At 43.4% G+C, this 22,159-nt stretch overlaps 1 protein-coding gene across 1 annotated transcript in view; it reads left to right on the forward strand.

The window, feature by feature from the left end:
- The window catches only part of LOC145348984 (transmembrane protein 182-like), a 65,043-nt gene that overhangs the window by 20,339 nt on the left and 22,545 nt on the right, over positions 1-22,159 (forward strand). Inside the window, exon 3 of the mRNA XM_080197160.1 lies at positions 14,376-14,472. Within this exon, the coding sequence (XP_080053286.1) occupies positions 14,376-14,472 (97 nt within the window). The remainder of the gene's footprint in view (positions 1-14,375; positions 14,473-22,159) is intronic.

The following is a 22,159-nucleotide window of genomic DNA, read 5'->3' on the forward strand; positions in this document are numbered from 1 at the left end:
TAAGAAGGGTAGCAGGAATAATCCAGGTAATTTCAGGCCGGTGTGCCTTACGTCAGTGTTAGGGAAATTACTGGAGAGAATTTTTCGAGACAGGATTTACTCCCACTTAGAAATGAGTGGATGTAGAAGCAAGAGGCAACATGGTTTTGTGAAGGGGAGGTTTTGTCTCACTGACTTGATCAAGTTTTTTGAAAAAGTGACAAAGACGATTGATGAAGGGAGGGCAGTGGATGTTGTCAACATGGACTTCAGTAAGGCCTTTGACAAGGTTCCTCATGGCAGACTGGTGCAGAAGGTGAAGTCGCATGGGATCAGTTTGTGAGCTGGCAGGGTGGATACAGAATTGGCTCGGTCATAGAAGACAGAGGGCAGCAGTGGAAGGGTGCATTTCTGAATGAAGGGCTGTGACAAGTGCCATTCCTCAGGGATCGGTGCTGGGACCTTTGCTGTATCTAATATACATAAATAATTTGGAGGTAAATGTAACTGGTTTGATTAGTAAGTTTGCAGACGACACAAAGGTTGGTGGATTTGTGGATCGTGATGAGGGCCATCAGAGAATACAACAGGATATAGATTGGTTGGAGACTTGGGCGGAGAGATGGACTTTAATCCAGACAAATGTGAAGTAATGCATTTTGGAAAGACTACTACAGAGAGGAAATATAGAGTAAATGGCAGAACCCTTGAGAATATTGATAAGCAGAGGGATCTGGGTAGACAGGTACACAGGTCAGTGAAAGCGGCACCACACGTGGAGAAGGTAGTCAAGAAGTCCTATGTCATGCTTGCCTTCATCAGCCAGGGCATTGAGTTTAAAAACTGGCAAGTCATGTTGCAATTTTATAGAATCTTAGTTAGGCTGCACTTGAAACATAGTGTTCAATTCTGGTTGCCACGCTGCAAAAAAGTTGTGGAGGCTTTGGAGGGAGTACAGAAAAGATTCACGAGGATGTTGCCTGGCATAGAGGGCATGAGTTATGAGGAGAAGTTGGAGAAACTTGGTTTGTTTTCACAGGAACAACAGAGGTTGAGGGATAACCATATGGAAGTCTACAAGATGATAAGGGGCATGGACAGAATGGATAGTCAGAAGCTTTTTCACAAGGTGGAAGAGTCAATTACTAGGGGGCATAGATTTAAGGTGCGAGGGGCAAGGTGTAAAGGAGATGTATGAGGCATGTTTTTTACACAGAGGGTGGTGGGTGCCTGGAATTTGTTCCCCAGGGAGGTCGTAGAAACAGATAAATGGTGACTTTTAAGGGGCATCTGACAAATACATGAACAGGATGGGAATAGAGGGATATGGTTTCCGAAAGGGGAGGGGGTATTAGTTCAGCTGGGCAGCATGGTCAGTGCAGGCTTGGAGAGCCGAAGAGCCTATTCCTATGCTGTAATTTTGTTTGTTCTTTCTCTGTAACACTCTACCTGCCATCTATGTCCCTACTCGCGTAAACTTTCTCTCTCTTTCTGTTGATACTCTGTCACTTCCTCCCAGCTTACATTCCCACACAGCAAACTTAGATGTATTACTCTTGGTCTCTTCATCTTTCATATAGCTTGTAAGTAGCTGAGGCCATTACACAGATCTTTGTTGCATTCTATTAATCACAGCCTGCCAGCTTGAAAATACCCAATATATCCAGCGTTTCTGCTTCTTGCCTGTTAGGTAACCCTCTATCCTTGCTAATAGATTTCCTCCAACTCCATGAACTCATATCATATATATTAACTCTGTGTAGATTTTTTGACAGCGGTTCGGAAATGCAGTTCTTCTACATCCACCCACTGGTTCAATCCTCAAAAAAGAACATAAATAAATTCATCAAGCACAATTTTCTTTTTGTAATACCATGTTGACTTTGTCTGATGATAAATGTTAAGACTTTGTACATAATCGGTTTCAACATTTCCCAATGACTAATGGCAGGCTAATGGGCTGTACTTCCCTGTTTTCTTTTCGCCTCCTTCCTTGGATAGCAGATTCCAATCTGTTGGGACCATCTAGAATCTGGAAAATTTTGCAAAGTCATATTGAGTGCATCCACTATCTTTGCAGTTACCCCTATGAGAACCCCAGCTTGCAGGTCATAATTTCTTGGGTGTTTGTCAGAGGCCTGATAGATTTCTACAATACTTGTTCTCTGCTGATGCTGTTTACCCAAATTTCCTGACTTTTTAGCTCCTCGGTTACTCTGTATTTCTGTAGATAACATGTCTTCTGTGAGGACAGGTGCAAAATATTTTTAATGTCCCCGCAATAATTTCTCCTGTCTTTGCCTCTAAAGGAAGCAATATTTACTTTATGAGGAGCTATTCCCTTTTTTATGATGTTTGTAATTGCTTTTATAAACTGTTTTTGTTTTCCTGGCTGGCTTACTTTCACATTCTATTTTTACGTTCTATTCTATTCATGAATTCTCAAACACATTCAATCCTCCGGCTTCTTACTGTCCTTTGCCACTGTAGAAGCCTCATCTTTCAATTTAACATTATCCTTAATTGCCAGAGTAAAAGACACGCATGGATCTATCATGTTTTTCAATGGAATGTATTTTTGTTGCTCATTTTGAATTGCCTCTTTAAATGTTTCCTGCTGTTTATTTATCATGATATCTTTCAGTCTGTATATCCAATTAGTTTGAACCAGTTCTCCGTTTATACCTTTGGTTATATTTCCTGCCCTAGATAAATGCATAAGAAAGGTTTACCAGGCTGATTCCGGGGATGGTGGGATTGATGTGTGAGGAGAGATTGACTAGGTTAGAATTGTTTTCACAACAGTTCAGGCGAATGAAGGGGGATCTCATGGATTTATAACATTCTCATCGTGCTTGACAGGGGAGCTGCAGGGAGGATGTTGCCAATGGTGGGCGAATCCAGAACCAGGAGTCACAGTGGGAGGATTCAGGGTGGACCATTTAGGACGGAGGTGAGGAGGCATTTCTTCACCCAAAGAGTGGTGAACTTGTGGAATTCATTGCCGCAGGAAGTAGTTGATGTCAAAACATTGAACGTATTCATGAGGCGGCGAGATATAGTTTTTGGGATGAATGGGATCAAAGGTTATGGTGAGAAAGCAGGATTAGGGTATTGAGTTGACCGATTAGCCATGATCATAGTGAATGGGGGAGCAAGCTCAAAAGGCCAAATGGCCTCTGCCTGATCCTATCTTCTACATTTCTATATTTCTAAAGTAGAACTGAGTATATGTGGAACATTAGTTTTTACTGATGTCAATACGTTTGCAAAATCAATAAGGACAGGACTTTTGACTGTTGAATCTAGTAAATTGTGATTTAGATGAGTGAGGCTATATTACAATTGTAATTACTGCATTGAATTTGAAAGCAATGGGCATATTTTTTGGTTAACTGGCTCATTCTCATGAGTGTGTTCGTGTGTCAGGAATTTAAGTGAAGACCTATATTATGTAACCCTGTATAAATTGGACAGATATTTGGCTTTACAAACAAGCATTTAGTTTAACCTGTGTTTGTGTCTGGAACAAGCTGCCAGAGGTAGTAGTAGAGCAGGTCTTTTAAAAAGCGTTTAGATAGTTACATGGTTAAGATGGGTATAGAGGGATATGAGCCAAACACAGGCAATTGGGACCAGCTTAGAGGTTTAAAAAAAAGGGTGGCTTGGACAAGTTGGGCCGAAGGGCCTGTTTCCATGCTGTAAATCTCTATGACTCTATAACTTCAAGCCTAGTTATGAAGGGGAATTCAATCCAATTTAGCTTTGCCTAAAGCCTCATTTTCATAGAATTCCTTCAGTGCAGAAAGAGGCCATTTAACCCATCAAGGCTGCACTGACTCTCTAACAGAGTATCCCACCCAGGCCTTATCCCAAAACCCCATATATTTACCCAGATAATCCTCCTCCACCCTACTCAGCTTTGGATACTAAGTGGCAATTTAACATGGCCAATGTATCTAAACTGCGCATCTTTGGACTATGGGATGAAACCTACAATAACATGGAGGACATGCAAACTGCACACAGACAAACAGTCACCCCCCAAGGTGGGAATTGAACCCAGGTCCCTGGTGCTGTCAGGCATCAATGCTAACCACTGTGCCAACCAATTTTGCCTTGATGAAACAGCAGTGGAGGGGAAAAAAAAGAACATGCATGTATTTAAATGAGACATGGGCGTTGCTGGCTGGCCAGCATTTATTGCCCATCCCTATTTGCCCTTGAGAAGGCAGTGGTGAACTTTCTGAGAGCAGTTCAGAGTCAATCACATTGCTGTGCCTCTGGAGTCACATGTACACTAGCTCAGGTAAAGACAGCAGATTTCCTTCCCTAAAAGGACATCATTTTTTATTGAGTCCAAATTCCAGCATCTGCCGTGGTAGAATTTGAATGCAGGTCCCCAGAATATTCACAGAGTTTCTGGACTAGTAGTCCAGTGAATAATACCACGAGACTGTCACCTCCCTGATTAAAGACAGGCACAAACTACTTTTGGATTAATGATAAGGGTAAATTGTTTTTCTCCAATTTAAAACTACATTAAGGAGAAAAACAAAGTTCTAGCTTTTTCAAAAAATAACTTAAATAATTCTTTTACTTGAAATAAATTTAGCATAAGAAACTTTTAACTTAAAGTATGACTGGGAAGCTCAGTCCCATGTTTTGCACAGCCTGCAGCTTGTGGGAATTCCACATTTGCAGAAAGTGTCACCGCTTTGACTAATCTGAGAATGGGTTTCAGACCTTAAGCATCAGCCAAAGGCACAGCAGAGCGTTCACAAGCCTGAGAGGTTCGTGGATAGCACATTTTCAGATGTGGTCAGCCTGCACCTTAAGGAAATGCTGTCAGAGAGGGAATGGGTGACCACCAGTCAGAAGGAGGACAAGCAGGTAGTTAAGAAAGCCCCAGAGTGCATCTCACTCAAGAACCACCTTTTCTATGTTGGAAAATGGTGAGTGTGACAGTTCCTCTGGGGAGTGCCAGAGCCAAGTTCACAGTACTGTGGGAGGCTCAGCTGCCCAAAGCGGGTGAGGGGTGGATGGGGGTAAGAACAGGGGAGCAATAGTGATCAGAGACTCAATAGTGAGGGTTGCAGACAGGCATTTTTGTGGTTACAGACTTCAAGATGGTGTGCTGCCTCCCTGGTGTCAGGGTCAAGGATATCATTGAGTGGCTGCAGGGCATTTTAAAAGGGGAGGATGAACAATCAGAGGTCATGGTTCATTTTGGTATCAATGACACAGGCAGAAAGAGGAATGATGCCTTGCAGCAAGAATTTAGGGAGCTGGGCAGCAGAATGAAAAGCAGGACCTCAAAGGTTGTAATCTCTGCATTTCTGTCTGTGTCATGTGCTAATGAGTGTATGAGTAGAAAGATAGAGCAGATGAACCATAGAACCATAGAACACTACAGCACAGAAACAGGCCCTTTGGCCCTTCTTGGCTGTGTCAAACCATTTTTCTGCCTAGTCCCACTGACCTGCACCAGGACCATATGCCTCCATACCCCACTCATCCATGTACCTGCGCAAGCTTTTCTTAAATGTTAAAAGTGAGCCCACCTTTACCACTTCATCTGGCAGCTCATTCCACACTCCCACTACTCTCTGTGTGAAGAAACCCTTCCTAATATTCCCTTTGAACATTTCCCCTTTCACCCTTAACCCATGTCCTCTAGTTTTTTTCTCCCCTAGCTTCAGTGGAAAAAGCCTGCTCGCATTCGCTCTATCTATACCCATCATAATTTTATACAACTCTATCAAATCTCCCCTCATTCTTCTACACTCCAGGGAATAAAATCCTAACCTATTCATCCTTTCTCTGTAACTCAGTTTCTCAAATCCTGGCAACATCCTTGTAACCTTCCCTGCACTCTTTCAATCTTATTAATATTCTTCCTGTAATTAGGTGACCAAAACTACACACAACACTCTAAATTCGGCTTCACCAATGTCTTATACAACCTCACCACAATATTCCAACTCTTATACTCAATATTTTATTTAGAAAGGCCAATGTTCCAAAAGCACTCTTTACAACCCTATTAACCTGTGAAGCCACTTTAACGAATTATGTATCTTTATTCCCAGATCCCTCTGTTCTACTACACTTTTCAGTGTCCTACCATTTACCTTGTATGTTCTACCTTGGTTTGTCCTTCCAAAGTGCAATACCTCACACTTGTCTGCATTAAACTCCATCTGCCATTTTTCAGCCCATTTTTCTAGCTGGTCCAAATCCCTCTGCAAGCTTTGAAAACCCTCCTCACTGTCCACCACACGTCCAATCTGTGTATCATCAGCAAATTTGCTGATCCAATTTACCACATTATCATCCAGGTCATTGATATAGATGACAAACAACAATGGACCCAGCATTGATCCTTGTGGCACACCACTAGTCACAGGCTTCCACTCAGAGAAGCAATCCTCCACTACCACTCGCTGGCTTCCTCCATTGAGCCAATGTCTAATCCAATTTACTACCTCTCCATGTATACCTAGCGACTGAACCTTCCTAACTAACGTCCCATGTGGGACCTTTGCCAAAGTTCATGCAGACAACATCCACTGCCTTCCCTTATCCACTTTCTGAGTAACCTCCTTGAAAAACTCTAATAGATTGGTTGAACATGACCTACCACGCACAAAGCTATGTTGACTTTCCCTAATAATTCCCTGTCCATCCAAATATTTGTAGATCCCAGCTGTTAGTACTCCTTCCAGTAATTTACCTACTACTGATGTCAGACTTACTGGCCTATAATTTCCCGGATTACTTTTTGAGCCTTTTTTAAACAATGGAACAACATGAGCTATTCTCCAATCATCCGGCACCTCACCTGTGGATACCAACATTTTAAATATATCTGCCAGGGCCCCTGCAATTTCAACACTAGTCTCCTTCAGGGTCCGAGGGAATACCCTGTCCGGTCTTGGGGATTTATCTACTTTGATTTGCCTCAAGACAGCAAGTGCCTCCTCCCCTTTAATCTGTATAGGTTCCATGACCTCCGACTTGTTTGCCCTACATGAACGTGTGGCTGAAGAGATGGTTCAGGAGACAGTACTTAGAATGTGTAGGCTACTATTTGTATAGATGCAGCACAAAAGACTTGTAGAAACATTAGAGAGAAGTGCAAGAATTATAGAACAGGTATAATGGTGATTTAATCCAAATGTAGACTGGGATGGTAATAATGTATAAGGGAGAGAATAGCTAGAGTTTCTAGAGTGTGTTCAGGAAAATTTTCTACACCAATGTTTCCAGTCCAATAAGAAAGGAAACACTGATGGGATCTGGTTCATGGGAATGAATTGAATCAAGTATCAGTAGAAGAAAATTTAGGCAATAGTGATCATTGTCTCATAAAGTTTAGGTTGGCTATGGAAAAGGAGAAAGTACATGTCAGAATAAGAATAATTAACTAGGGGAAAAGTGACTCCAGTGGGATAAGAATGCATCTTGCCCTGAAAAATTGGAATCAAAGATTGGCAAGCAAAACTGTAACTGAGTAAAGGACTATCTTTAAAAAAAAAATTACTGTCAAGTTATATTCTCACAAAGGGGAAAAGTAGGGCTAATAGAGAGCTTCCTGGCTATTGCCCAGATCATGGTGAAAGAGGAGACACTTTAAGTAATTAAAGATAAGAAAAAGGTATTACATAGGCTAATTAATAAAGGCATCAGAATCTGATGGGGTGAATCCTGAGAGAAATGAGTGGAAATTGCAGAAGTACTGACCATAATTTTCCAATCATCTTAACACTCAGTAGTGGTATCACAGGAGTAGAGAATTGAAAATGTTACACACTCTTGTACAAAAGTAGTTGTGAAGACAGTCCAGCAGCTAAAGGCCAGCCAATTTAGTCATGATGGTTGTGGAAGCTTTTAAAAATGATAAGTTGAGACGGCATTAATAATCACTTAGGTACATATAGATTAAGCCAGCTTGGATTGGCTAAAGACAACTTGTGTTTTATTAACTTGCTTGAGCTTTTTGATCAGGAAGCAGTTGATGAAGATAATACTATTGTTCTTATGCATGTGGACTTCTAAAAGTCATTTGATACATTGCTACAGAACAGATTTTTGAGCAAAGTTGGAACTCATGGAATAAAAGGGACACTAGCAATCTGGGTATGAAATTTGCTGAGTGACAGGAAGCAGATTAGTGATGATTGCTTGTTTCTGATAGGAGGATGATATATACTGGAGTTATATAAGATTTAGGGATTTTGGAGTATAAAACTCTTTTAAACAAAATCATAAGCTCTGAATGTTTAATCTATGGCAAAGGGTTCCTTAATTGTGCTTGACCTAACAAGGTACAAATAACTAGTATTTGTGAATTGAGCAGAATTTCCCCTCCCCCACCAGAGAATGATCAGGCCTCCCTCCTCCCTTCCCCTCTACCAGAAAATGATTGGGCCACCCTTGTGCCACCCCCTCCTGCCACCCCCTCCCCCACCAGAGAATGATCTGGCCCGCCTCCCCTTTCCCCCAGCCGATCTGAGTCAGAGAGCCGTTGGAAGCTCTGAACTTACCTCTTCAGAAGCTGGAGCGTTTGAAACAGACCTTTGGCCACCATATCTGTTTCACACTGAATCTGGATGTGTGAACGCGATGGTAAAGGAGAAAATGCTGGTAAAGTTGGGCGGGCAGCCAATTAATTCAGTTTAAATGCATGCAAATGCATTTAAATTGCCGTTGCGTCCTTTTCGGGCACAGTTTGGATCATGGCCATTTTCGGGCCTTGGGGTAAAGTGGGCATCTGTGCAGGTGCGGGCGCGGATCACACTAATCGATTCACGCCTGATTTTATCAAGTTTGTGTGCAATTGGGCCCAATGTCATTTGCCTCAGAAAAAATGTATTTGTTCTACATATTGAGCCCAGCCTCTCACAGCAGGATCAAAGAGTCCAGTTCCCCAGACAGAAGCATGATACCTGTCAATGGATCATGGCTGTTAGCAAGCAATTTCCTTTGCGTCTTTTTTTCCCTCATCACTCCTGAAACAAGTCAGCAGAAACCAGTATCTGTTCACCAGATTCCCTTTTTATTTCCAAGCTGTATTTAAGTTCATAAAGTGTCACAAGTTCTGAGTCAGCAGCCAGAGTAACAGGAGACCTACCATTCCCAACAAAAGTTCTCCGAATGGACAAGCAATAAAGAGCTCAGGGATATTTTTGTATTTAACCAAATAAATAAAATCAACATCGTCAGATTGGAGAAGAAAAAAAATTGAGCAGTTCAAGATCATGAGGGGGCTGGATAGAGTAGGTAGGGAGAAACTGTTTTCTTTGGTGGAAGGATTGAGAACAGGAGGGCAGAGGTTTAAGGTAATTGGCAAAAGAGGCAATGTTGACCTGAGGAAAGACCTTTTCATGCAGTGAATGGTTTGGATCTGGAGTTCAATTCCACAGACTGTAATGGAGGCAGGTTGAATTGAAGCATTCAAAAGGGAACTGGATCATTATCCGGAAATGAAAGATGTGCAGGCTTTCAGGAAAGTGTAGGGGTCATACTAGATGACTTGATCCTACAAAGGGCCAGTATGGACAGGACAGGCTGAATGGTCCATTCTGTGGGTGGTATTATGCAGGTGTTAGATTCCCTGCTCTGCCAGATAAAGCGTTAGTGGAGGTAGAGGAGGTGGACTTGACAAGTGGCAGCACCAGTTGGCCTGCACCCATTTGATGGACAATTTAGAATTGGCTGTCATTGGACTGGACCTAGGAATATCATCTCTCAGGGATAGCTGCTGCTGTCTCAGAGAGCTGCCAATCAATCAGAGGCCAGAAACTTCCAGGACTCTGGAACAGTGGGGTGTGGAATTGGATTGAAATTTGGGTAAGTGACTGATGGTCCTGCCACATGCCAAACTGGCAGGCCTGGCTGAGTGAATTGGGATTGGAATTTGAAGGGAGGGCAACCTGAGGACTCTCAAAGCTTGGGGAGGGGGCCTTCAGTGTCCCCCTGGGATCCATTATGTAGGGACACCCCCCTCCCCCATCCACCACTAGCCAATTCAGGATAACCTTCTCCCACCACCATTCTGTTGCTGGTGAGATGAGGTGCCTATGTGGGCATTAATTGGTTCTCAGTTGCAATCATAGAGAAAGTCTTGGTTTCTGGGTTCCCCATCCCGCAGTGGAGGAAGCACCCACAAGATCTCCCAGTCCCAGTCCCACAGAAGTCAATGGTAGATTGCATGGCTCGCCTGTCCAGCCGCTTGGGAACCCATAGCCGGCATTGGCTTCAGCGGGACTGATTCTCCCAGCAGGAAGGACTGGGAAATACCACCCTACGTCCTTTGCTTATTTTATGAATTTGCCAACTTATTTCTTCCACCAGTTCATTCCTACAGTTTGGTTTTGGACTGTACAAATCTGAGTGTGATTGAAGTTTCTTCTTATTTCTTCTTATTTCTTCTTATTTGCTATTTGCCATTATGCTATCTCTAATTAATACAATTATATAGCTTTCCTCCTCCTTTCAGAATTCTTTCTAAATATGTTTGAACCTTCAATATTTAACATACAATATTCAGCCCACTCATATTCCTCAGTGGTTAAAATTGCTGGAAATGGGAATGGGAATACTGGTATGTGGTCTTATCTGCCATTCTAAAATGCCTCCTGAGCAGGTGAAAAGCCAGACCCGTTTCTCTCTCCATAGTGTTAATATTGGAAATGCAGTGATAATTGAGTGCATGCTCCAGTTATGATTAAGGGCCTCTGATACTAATTGGGGATTGGTGAGGGCGCATACTTAAGAGCCAGTTTTCACCTGTGGTGGAGGGTACTATAGTAAGTTCATTTTTGTGAGACTCTTCCGTCCTTGATACAAAGGCCAACACCAACTGTTATCCGATTCAAAATTCTTTATTTGTCTTACATGTGCAAGCTGGTAATCCTTTGCTGCATAACTTCCGCTCAGTGGTGGGAGTCAGTTAGCAAAAGCACGCCGAACAAAAAGGCAGTCCCCTTTTACACAATTTACAATTCCAGCAGGCAGATTTCAGCAAGCACGTATCACCTAATACAATCAAGGACAAACACAAGAAAGATCATTCTGTTCCTAGCAAAAACAGCACCCCAATTGTCTTAAGCAAAAACAAGTATAGCTGCAGGAGAAAAATCATCTTTTTTTAAAAGAAAACGCACCGTGGGTGTGCTCTGAAAGCTGGAACCTGGGGTTACCTCGTTTGTCAGTTTATTCTCATGAGCTGTTTTTCTGTTATTCTTGCAATCCCAATAGTTCATCGGAGGCTCTACAGTGGATAGTTAGGACTTTGGGAGGCAGTGGCATTGTCACTGGTCTTGTAACCCGGAGATCCACGGTAATCCTCTGGGGACCCAAGTTCGAATCCCACCACAGAGGTGGTGAAATTAAAGGTCTAATGATGATCATAAAGCCATTGTTGGTTGTTGCAAAAATCCATTCGTTGTTTCTAAAGGAGCAGTTGGAGTGGTGATTCAGTGAAGAGAGCTTGTAGATAAGAGGGACTTTTACCTTACTTTTTTCAGAGTTTTTTTCTAAACCGGGAGTGTAAAACCGAAAGTAGGCCCCAGCGAGACCTGGGAAGGTTTTTTTTCCCCAATAAATTTGAATGCGGAACACTTCTAGAGTCTCCCACCCTTCCCCCTCCTCTAACCTAAAAGAAAAGACTTGGAGTGAGACCAAGTAAGCTTTCTTCTTTTTTCTTTTTCTTTCACTTATTCCTCAAACCTAAGGGGGTGAGGGGATATCAGGCAAGATCTTTCTTCCTGGACCTGGTCATCCACTGCACCTAGTCCCACCTCCAGCCATCTTGACTCTTGTCTTGCCATTGGATCTAGATGGGAATTGGGAAGACAGAGTGAGGCTGACGCTGCGCAACTCTCCCTCACTTTAATCCAAATCAAGCGCTCGTTTCGTCACCATCATCATCATCAGTGTCCTGTTCAACTCTTGAAGGGGCGTGTATGGGGTGTCAGGGAGGGGTAATACCTTTGGTGGGGGAACATGTCGCATCCTTTCAGGGCGGTTTGTCCATACTTTGCCCCCTCCTGGCACTCAGCTCTCACCTGTGGCTCCCTGTAGCTGTTTGCTTACGACAGTGGCCACACCCCGGGCAATGACTTGGAAGAGGGGGCTGAAGGATGGGTTAGTAAATTTGCTGATGACACCAAGATTGGTGGAGTAGTGGATGAGGTGGAGGGCTCTTGCAGGCTGCAAAGAGACATCGATAGGATGCAGAGCTGGGCTGAAAAGTGGCAGATGGAGTTTAACCCTGATAAGTGCGAAATGATTCATTTTGGTAGGACAAACTTGAATGCGGGTTACAGGGTCAACAGCAGGGTTCTGAGGCATGTGGAGGAACAGAGAGATCTTGGGGTTCATATCCACAGATCTCTGAAGGTTGCCACTCAAGTGGATAGAGCTGTGAAGAAGGTTTATAGTGTGTTAGCGTTTACTAACGGGGGTTCAGGACTAGAGGGCACAGCCTCAAGATAAGGGGGGGCAGTTTAGAACGGAGTTGAGGAGGAACTTCTTCACTCAAAGGGTGGTGAATCTCTGGAATTCTCTGCCCGTTGAAGTGGTGGAGGCTACCTCGCTAAATATATTTAAGTCACGGGTAGATAGGTTTTTGACAGACAAGGGAATTAAGGGTTATGTGGAGAAAGTGGGAAAGTGGAACTGATCCACTTCAGATCAGCCATGATCTTATTGAATGGCGGGGCAGGCTCGAAGGGCTAAATGGCCTACTCATGCTCCTATTTCTTATGTTCTTGTGTTCTTATGTTTGAGTTTAAGAGCCATGAGGTTATGTTGCAACTATACCGGGTGTTGGTGAGACCACATTTGGAATATTGTGTTTAGTCCTGGTCACCTCACTATAAGAAGGATGTGGAAGCATTGGAGAGAGTGCAGAGGAGATTTGCCAGGATGCTGCCTGGTTTGGAGGGTAGGTCTTATGAGGAAAGATTGAGGGAGCTGGGGCTTTTCTCTTCAGAGCAGAGGAGGATGAGAGGTGACTTAATAGAGGTTTATAAGATGATGAGGGGGATAGATAGCATGGACGTTCAGAGACTATTTCCTCAGGTGGATGTAGCTGTTACTAGGGGGCATAACTATAAGGTTCATGGTGGGAGATATAGGAGGGATGTCCAAGGTAGATTCTTCACTCAGAGAGTGGTTGGGGTGTGGAATACACTACCTGCTGTGATAGTGGAGTTGGACACTTCAGGAACTTTCAAGCGATTATTGGATAGGCACATGGAGCACACCAGAATTATAGGGAGTTGGATAGCTTGATCTTGGGTTTGGATATAGCTCGGCACAACATTGAGGGCCGAAGGGCCTGTACTGTGCTGTACTGTTCAATGTTCTATGTTCCATCTGGTTCACTAATATCCTTTAGAGAAGGAAATCTGCTGCCCTCACCCGGTCTGGCCTAAATGTGACTCCAGCAATGTGGGTGACTTTTAAATGTCTTGTGAAACTCAGTTCAAGGGTAATTAGGGATGGACAATAAGTGCTGGCCCAGCCAGTGATGCCTATGTGAATGTATTTAAAAAAAAAGGTTATGCTGGGTTTTGTGAATGAACCTATTTTGAAGACAGACTAAATCCAACTTCCTTTGCAAGATGGATATTCACTCAATTATCACATATTTAACCTAACTTTTCCAGTATTTTTTGTTTTTTCCAGTATCTGCAGTATCTTTCATTTGTAAGAACAAGATGGTCTAACGGTGAATGTGAGGAAGCCTGTTGCTTCATATAATTAAACCTTCTTCTCTGATCCTCAGATTTTTAGAATGATATCTTCAAAAGCAGGGAAAGTTTTAAAATTGCATTCCTCTTCTGATAGTTTTCTCTTTCCTGTTACTTGGCATATGGTTCTGAAACCATTGCAGTGATTTTATGATATTGGAAATTTGAAGAGGACATACAGTGATGTCCAAATGTTCAGTCTGGGTTATAGCTTGTGAATAGTTTAAGCAGTTCTATTGTGACTATGATTGCAGCTAAAATGCTTGGATTGCTAAATGTCCAATTGAATGTTGTGGCTGTTTTCTTCAGAAGAAGTTGGCTATAAGATGATGCGAGCCCAGGAACATTCAATGTGATTATTACCCCTAAGGCATGAGTAAAAAATTCTCAAAGCACCAAATGAGCTCCAATTGGGAAAAATATCTCCATAAAATATCTCCATCTATTGACTATAAATTGACTTTGTAATATATAGCACATCAACCCAAAATTTACAATTATAATGTTAAGTTTAAAAAAAACTGCAAATAAATTAATTATAATGAGTAAAATCATTCATATGAAATATTATTTTGGTGATTTTAAGTTGTATCTCTGTGAACTAATGTGTTTTTTTTGGTGGTTTTACAGAAACAGTGGCAAGTGAATTACTATCATGAGGGCTTCTTCTGGAAATGCTGGTTCACAGACCAATGGGTAGAAGATACAATCTCAAAATTTATTTTCTGTGAGTGGTAATATGATTTTTGATGTGATGATATCTCTTCCAGTTGTTAAGCCAGCTTCTGTATTTCTATTTGGATGAAGTCACCACACCTGTTATAGGAGTTTGTGATATTTAAATATTTCAATTGTGTTTCCACCATATAACATATGAAGTGCTGGAGGCAGTACAGAGGCTGGTAACTCGGGCAAAAGCAAGTGAAAAGCCATTGTTTACTCAACAGTGTTGTCATCATTTTGATATTGGCCTACAGCTGGATACTTGTCCTGAAATGCCAATTGATCCTCAGGTACAACTGGACGGCATCAATCTGCATTGTGTACGGAACCTGGGCCTGCAAGAATTCTGCTCCATTTACCGAAACCAGCAAATTCTAGAGGGTGAATCTTCTGCCTTTTACCCTCCCATTTCAAAGATTTTAGAAGATTTTTACATTGTGAATTCTGCATAATGTGCCCTCATAAATCTTCAACAAATCTCTCTCCACCCTTTAATCCACTTGTTGGAAAGAAGCCTAAAAACTTCTCTTGTTTTCTAGTATTTCAACTGATTCTTCCTATCCCATCATAATGGCATGCTGTCACGCTTGATTTCCCACATTGCTTTGAGAATGAGTGCTTTCTGAAGCAATGTTAGAGATCCAGCCAGATAGTGTCTGACTGAATAGCTAGGTAAGAGATCTCTATCAATTTTACTCAAATTTTATTGTTCTAGCAGGGATTGACTCCAGAAGTCTCCCTCACTCATTGTGGACATTGGAGGCTGATGGTAAATTATAATAGTTCTATGTTAAGAAACAGGTCACTCGACAACAAAGCGCATCTTTCTGTAACTTCCTACAGATCATTTCAAATGTGTTTAGCAAAGGTCTGGGTGACACATTTACATATTTTGTTTTCAGACCCTCAACATGTTGGCTGGTCACATTGGGTGGAGTTCTCTCCATCTTGAGAATAAGTGGGGTGGTGGGTGGCTCTAACAGTGCACTCCTGCCAACCAGACTATCGGGATCCTGTGCTTGGAACCTCATTAATTATGCATTAGCAGGTGCCCCTTTGAATTACCTGGCAGTCTGACAGCTGATTCATTCGCCCACCCATATCCCCATATTTAAATGCTAGTCCAGCACACTCTCACTCTCTCCAACCCACTTGTCTTCACCAGGCTGTGCAGGATATCAGCAACCCAGAGGGAAAAATCTGGCAGCCTCAAGAGGAAGTCTGTTCCTCAATTCAACCACCCTCCCCCTGAGCCCATCACCTGCGAGGGGCCCATGCCCCACTTGGATGTGTATCCTCCACCTCTGGAGTCTCTGTACATCCCCTTTCAGTAAAAGATATAATATCTATCGGTAGATGGGGATTTCCCCTCAAGTCTATGTATTGCTACTTAAGCTAATACAGAGATTCATGGAATGCGGTGTACTGATTTTTAAGACGTGACTTAATTTAACCAAACAATCAAATGGGAGAATGATACAAAGTAGCCCTGCTCTCAAGGCATAGAATGCAGGCAGCCCAATATTACTTTGAAAAACAATGCCTCCATGAAGGCAATTATAGATTCCCAAATTCATATTGCCCACCAGTAAATATTACTACAAATCAGTCAATAATCATCATTAATTCCAGCCAATAACAATACACATCCTGACATCATGGGATTTCACTTGTCATTAGTTATGGACGTTACTTCCCTTCTGTTGCCCAGCAACATGGGACATTGGACAGTGAACTGGTGGAATAATCCCACCAAATTGAACCCATGTGACTCTCTTCCGACCCTGAGCATTAATTGTGTCTACCCACCGCCTGCATTATTAACCCAAAGTTGTATGACTCCATTCATAAAGCTAGCATTGGTAGCCATCTTGTTTCCAACCACTGCTGATAACATAACTGCTCTACAGTGGACCTATTATTTCTTACCTCTCCCACCAGGGCTTGCTGTATTTTATCATTGACTGAAGTTTCACAAAATGTCACTAAAAGCAAAAGACATTCATTTAAAAATTCAAAATGCATTTTTTAAATGAGAAATATTTGTTCATCATACAGAGCTGTCTTCTATGGCAACAGACCTGGCTTAGATTTCCATAGTCTAAGATCGTTCACTCTAAAGTTAGTATTGTGTTAATGTTCCTAAATCTATGGTTATGTGTTTTATTAACCTAATTAGTCCCCCTACATCACCATCTGACCCACTTGTCTGTGAGCTTTTCTTGCAGTTATATCAGGGTCTAACTTCCTTCCCTTTGGCCTTTCCTCTGCCTTCCATAGTCACCCACAACTCCACCTTACCTCCCTCACTGTACATTCCACCCTTGGTCGAATTTTGGACCTTTGTTGTGATGGCTGCGTGGGCCCCACAGCACAGCTGTCCAGATTGACACTAGTAGATACTAGTGCGTGGCACCGGGGGTGAAGATGATCCCTGTACTGTTTGGGTATGTACTGTTGGTTAAGTATTTAGTACTTTTACCACTTACAGCTTGTAAGGTCTTTATTTTGTGATCCATAGTTTGTAAGGGCTATATTCTGCAGTAACAGAGAGTGCAATGAACAAAGAGAGTGGTAGTTTGGTAAGTGTGTGAGTTAGGTGAAGAGGGGGAGGGAACTGTATTTTTTTAAAAGACGGGATTAACAGAACAAATAAGTTTAGGGCCGTTATTATAATGTAATGTAGGATATAAGCAAAGTAGGGTAAGGGAAGTAAAGTTAGTGTGAGGGAGATATGTTAATAGAAATCTAATATAAATATAACATTTTGTTTAAAAAAAGGGAGTAAATATGAGGCTTTAAGCTTGTCATGGCAGGGGAGCTCGCGCCTGTGATATGCTCCTTCTGTGCTATGTAACAAATTGTGGAAGCTTCAGTTGGCCATGGTAACCATGGTTGCGATTCTCCCACCGCGATCTGCAACTTTTCTGGTGGGTCACAGTGGGAGACGCGCGTCTCCGGCCTTATACAGGGATTTGCGCACGCGCCGGGAATGCACGTGCAAACAATCGCTGGTCAGGTCACACTGGAAACCGGTGGGAAGGCAGGTAAATAATTTGAATCTTTTTTAAATGTGATTATCGGGAACCTGTGGGTCCCGATTGACTCTCCCACACCATAGTACTTCATTCTGGCAGGGTTTAGACTAGTTCCCCATGTTTGGTGAACTAGCAGGAGATTTTGCCAGAGTAAAGTTGGGGGGGGAGCAATCAGGGTCCCCGATGGGGTCAGGCAGCACGGCGCGTGGTGCCCCCTGGGTATGGGCAGCCTGTCAGTGCTAGTTTGTCACCCTGGCACTGCCCAAGGAACAAAGTGCCCATGCCCAGGGGGCACCTTGGCACTGCCCATTGGGCAATGGGCACTGCCAAGCTAATGAGGCTTATTGTGGGCAGGGCCTAGGGGTGATCAGTGGTGGTAGGGGGGTCTCACTGCCACTCTGCAGACAGGATCGGTTAGTGATGGAGGGAGGCCAGCGATTGGGGTAGGCTGGGGGAGGGCAGTGGTCTATCAGGGGAATGGGCCTGTCTCCAGGGAGTGGAAGCGTCTGACCCCAGAGGAGTTAGTGGGGGGGGGCTTGCCATTGCTGGGGGGTGGGCTGTGCGTCGGGGCACTCTGGCCTGGGTTGGGGCAGGTCAAGGCTGGCCTGGGAATTGTTGTGGGGGGCCGCGATTAGGCCGGGGGAAGGGATGGAGGGGCAGCAGGGTTTGTGGACTGGCCAGTGATCGGGCAGGCCTGCAAACCGGGAGTCTGACAGATCGGAGATACTGTGCATACGCAGAGCTCCAGCCCCTGGAATTTTAATGACACTGCACTGCAGGGACCCCTGAGTGCAGAGATTCGGGTGAGAAGCTGAGCTGACAAAAGTCGGGATATAGAACAGTTTTCCGTCAATTCAGCACTTTTGGGAAAATCGCAGCCTACGTGATCGGGAAGTGTGGCCAACTGAAGCTGTGACTAACTGCATTTCAGAGCTGGAGCTGAGGATGGATTCATTGTGGAGCATCTGTGACACTGAGCAAGTCGTGGATAGCATGTTCAGTGAGGTGGTCACACCACAGGTAAAGATTGATAGGCAGGAAAGGCGTGGGTGACCACCTAGCAGAGTAGAGGAAGGCACGTTGTGTAGGAATCCTCTGTGGCCATTCCTCTTTCTAACAGATATATCATTTTGGATACTGTTGGGGGAGAGTGTTGGGACAAAAGAGTGTGCGGGGGAAAGCAGTAACAGCCAACTTCACGGCACCATGAGCGGGTCTACTGCACAAGAGGAAGAAGAACAGCAGGGCTATAGTGGTGGGGATTCAATGGTAAGGGAAGGCAGAAAGGCATTTTTGCAGCCACAAAGGAGATTCCAGGATGGTTTGTTGCCTTCCTAGTGCCAGGGTCAGGGATTTCACTGAATGACTGCAGGGCATTCTGAAAGGAGGATAAACAGATAGTAGGTGGGCGAGAATAGAGCCACCCACTGATTCTTAACTCGATTCACTCAGCAGTTCACAGAGTGTGGGAGATTCATTTTGAAACTCCTGTGGGAAAAACAGTGGGATTTACAATGTGGGTTTGGAATCAGGGAGAAGGACTGTGATCCAATTGAAGAAATTAACATAATGTGGATGTGCCGGCGTTGGACTGGGGTAAACACAGTAAAAAGTCTGACAACACCTGGAGAGTACTCTCCATTCACCTGACGAAGGGACTACCCCAAAAGCTTGTGCGTTTACTATCAAATAAATCGGTTGGACTAAAACCAGGTGTTGTCAGACTTTTTACTGAAATTAACATAGACAGAGAGGAGGTTCTGAGTAGACTGGCAGGCTTAAAAGCAAATCTCCAGGGCTGGATGAGATATATCCCAGGCTGTTGAGCGAGGCAAAGGAGGAAATAGCTGGCAATAATTTTCAACTCCTCTCTGGCCATAGGAAAGGTGCCAGACAGCTGGAGGACAACCAATGTGATACCATTATTCAAGAAGGGAAGAAGAGATAAACCAGGAAATTACAGACCAGTCAGCCAAACCTCAGTGGCAGGGAAGTTATTGGAAGAAATTTTGAGAAACAGAATTAATCTCTTGAGAGAAGGGATTAATCAAGAACATCAGCATGGTTTTGTTAAGGGGAGATCTAGTCTGATCCACTTGGTTGATTTTTTCAAGAAGGTGGCCAGATGTGTAGATGAGATCAATGCATTTGACGTAGTCTTCTTGGACTTCAGAAAGGGTTTTGACAAGGTCTCAGCTGAGAGACTGGCAGAAAAGGTAAGAACCCATTGGATCCAGTTTAATTGGATCTAGATTTGGCTGAGTGGCATGAAGCAGAGGGTTATGGTCGAGGGGTATTTCTGACTGGAAGATTGTATCCATTGGGGTCCTGCAGGAATCAGTGTTGGGGTCCTTGCTGTTTGTGATCTAAACAAATGATTAAGTTTTGAAAGTCGGTAAGTTCGCAGATGGTACAAAAATTGGTGGTGTGATAAATAGTGAGGAAGATAGTGTTAGGAGAATGTGGACAAACTGGTCAGATAGGCTGATCGAATCTGGATAAGTGTGAGGTGGTGCACTTGGGCAGGACAAGCAAGGTGAAGAAATACATGATGAATGGCAGGAATTTGGGAAGCATCGAGGATCAGAGGGATCTTGGTATGTATGTAGACCGGGCCGTTAAGGTGGAAGGACAGGTGGATAAAATGAGTAAAAATTCGGAGTCATGCAAATGCAAAGTTCTGTATCTAATCATGATGTCACTGTTTTAAACAAAAAAATACTCATTAGTAAAAAGAAAATCATTCAGAAGTCAATGATTTCTGTTTGAAAACTACTTGGGGCTGTCAATCAAATTGTTCACTTAACAGGCATCCCATTGTGATAATGTTAGTTTGTAATATCAGTCATTGTAGCACATATCCTACAATCTTATGGCATGAATTATCAAGCGCTGATTTTTTTTTTGAACACCAGACTTTTTAAAATTTAAAGCAGATCAGAGTTAAATCTTTTGACAGCTTTAATAGCTCTTGACGGTTTTTTGACAGCTAAACAGTTTCAATGACTTTGTACACAGTCATGTTTACTTTTAACAATCCTGAAGCATGTTTTATCTCCAAAAAGGTAGCTTACCTCCCCAAAGATGTCGTGGACCAGATTCAAAGGGGTACTCTGGCTATCTAAACAAATTCACCAAATTCAAACCAGATTTAAATTGATCTAAAGTACATACTCGAGGTTCCACCCTCCTGCCTACCAAAATCTGACAGCTGTGGAGGCAACTGAGGATGCAATTGGCCAGCTTCCTCTGTAAATCATGTAAGCATCTAGCTCACCTCAACTCCTGTCCTGCACCCACAAAAATAGCAAGTGCGGTGTTTGGGAATTGGTGGTAGAATTTCTGGGCTCGTCCACCTTTTGATCACAATGAAAAGGTTTCACACCCTTAAAGTTCCTTTATTTTAGACACTAGATATGGACCCACATTTCTCACATAAACAGAGTGTGAAGTTCCAACATTTTATGATCAGTTTTGCCAAGAGGATCCTTTTGTTATGATTCTTCATTAATTCAGCAGAGAGATCTTGATGAGCTCAAGCAGAGACCCATAACATTGCACGACTGGTAGATGGAGTGTGATACAGAGTGTGATAGATACTAGTTAAAGGGAGGTTGTCACACCAAGATTCTGTCAGGTACATGGATGACCGCAGGTGAGGCAGGCAGGTAGTGCAGGAGTTTCCTGTGGCTATTCCCCTTTCAAACAGGTATACTGTTTTGGGTACTGTTGAGGGGGAAAGCCTGTCAGGGGGAGATACCAGCAGCAGCCAGGCATGTGGCACCACACTTGGTTCTGCTGTAGAGCAGGGTCGGGCAAAGAGCAAGCGAGCTATAAGAAACAGAGAACTTGCTAGTTAGAGGCACAGACAGGTGTTTCTGTGGCCGTGATCAAGACTCCAGGATGATGTGTTGCCTCCCTGGTGCCAGGGTCAAGGATATCTCTGAGCAGCCAGAAGTACATATTGTTGCCAACGACATAGGTAGGAAAAGGGATGAGGTTCAGAAGTGTGAATATAGAGTGTTAGAACATAAGAACATAAGAAATAGGAGCAGGAGTAGGCCATCTAGCCCTTCGAGCCTGCCCCGCCATTCAATAAGATCATGGCTGATCTGTCGTGGCTCAGTTCCACTTTCCCGCCCTCTCCCCATAACCCTTAATCCCTTCTCTTATCAAAAACCCATCAACCCGCTTCTTAAAAATATTTAGCGAGGCAGCCTCCACCACTTCAACGGGCAGAGAATTCCAGAGATTCACCACCCTTTGAGTGAAGAAGTTCCTCCTCAACTCCGTTCTAAACCGCCTCCCCTTTATCTTGAGGCTGTGCCCCCTAGTCCTACTGTCTTTTTTGAGCGGGAAGAGTCTCTCCACCTCTATCCTATCCATCCCATTCATCATCTTATAAGTCTCAATGAGATCTCCCCTCATTCTTCTAAACTCTAACGAGTACAAGCCTAGTTTATTCAGCCTCTCCTCATAGCTCAATCCCCTCAACTCCGGTATCAGCCTAGTAAACCTCCTCTGCACTCCCTCCAGGGCCAAAATATCCTTGCGCAGGTGCGGCGCCCAAAACTGCACACAGTACTCCAGCTGCGGCCTCACCAATGCCCTATACAGCTGCAGCAAGACCTCCCTACTTTTATATTCAATCCC

Source organism: Carcharhinus amblyrhynchos, chromosome 10, assembly GCF_965287045.1.
Source record: "Carcharhinus amblyrhynchos chromosome 10, sCarAmb.v2.hapA, whole genome shotgun sequence".
Classification (NCBI taxonomy): domain Eukaryota; kingdom Metazoa; phylum Chordata; class Chondrichthyes; order Carcharhiniformes; family Carcharhinidae; genus Carcharhinus; species Carcharhinus amblyrhynchos.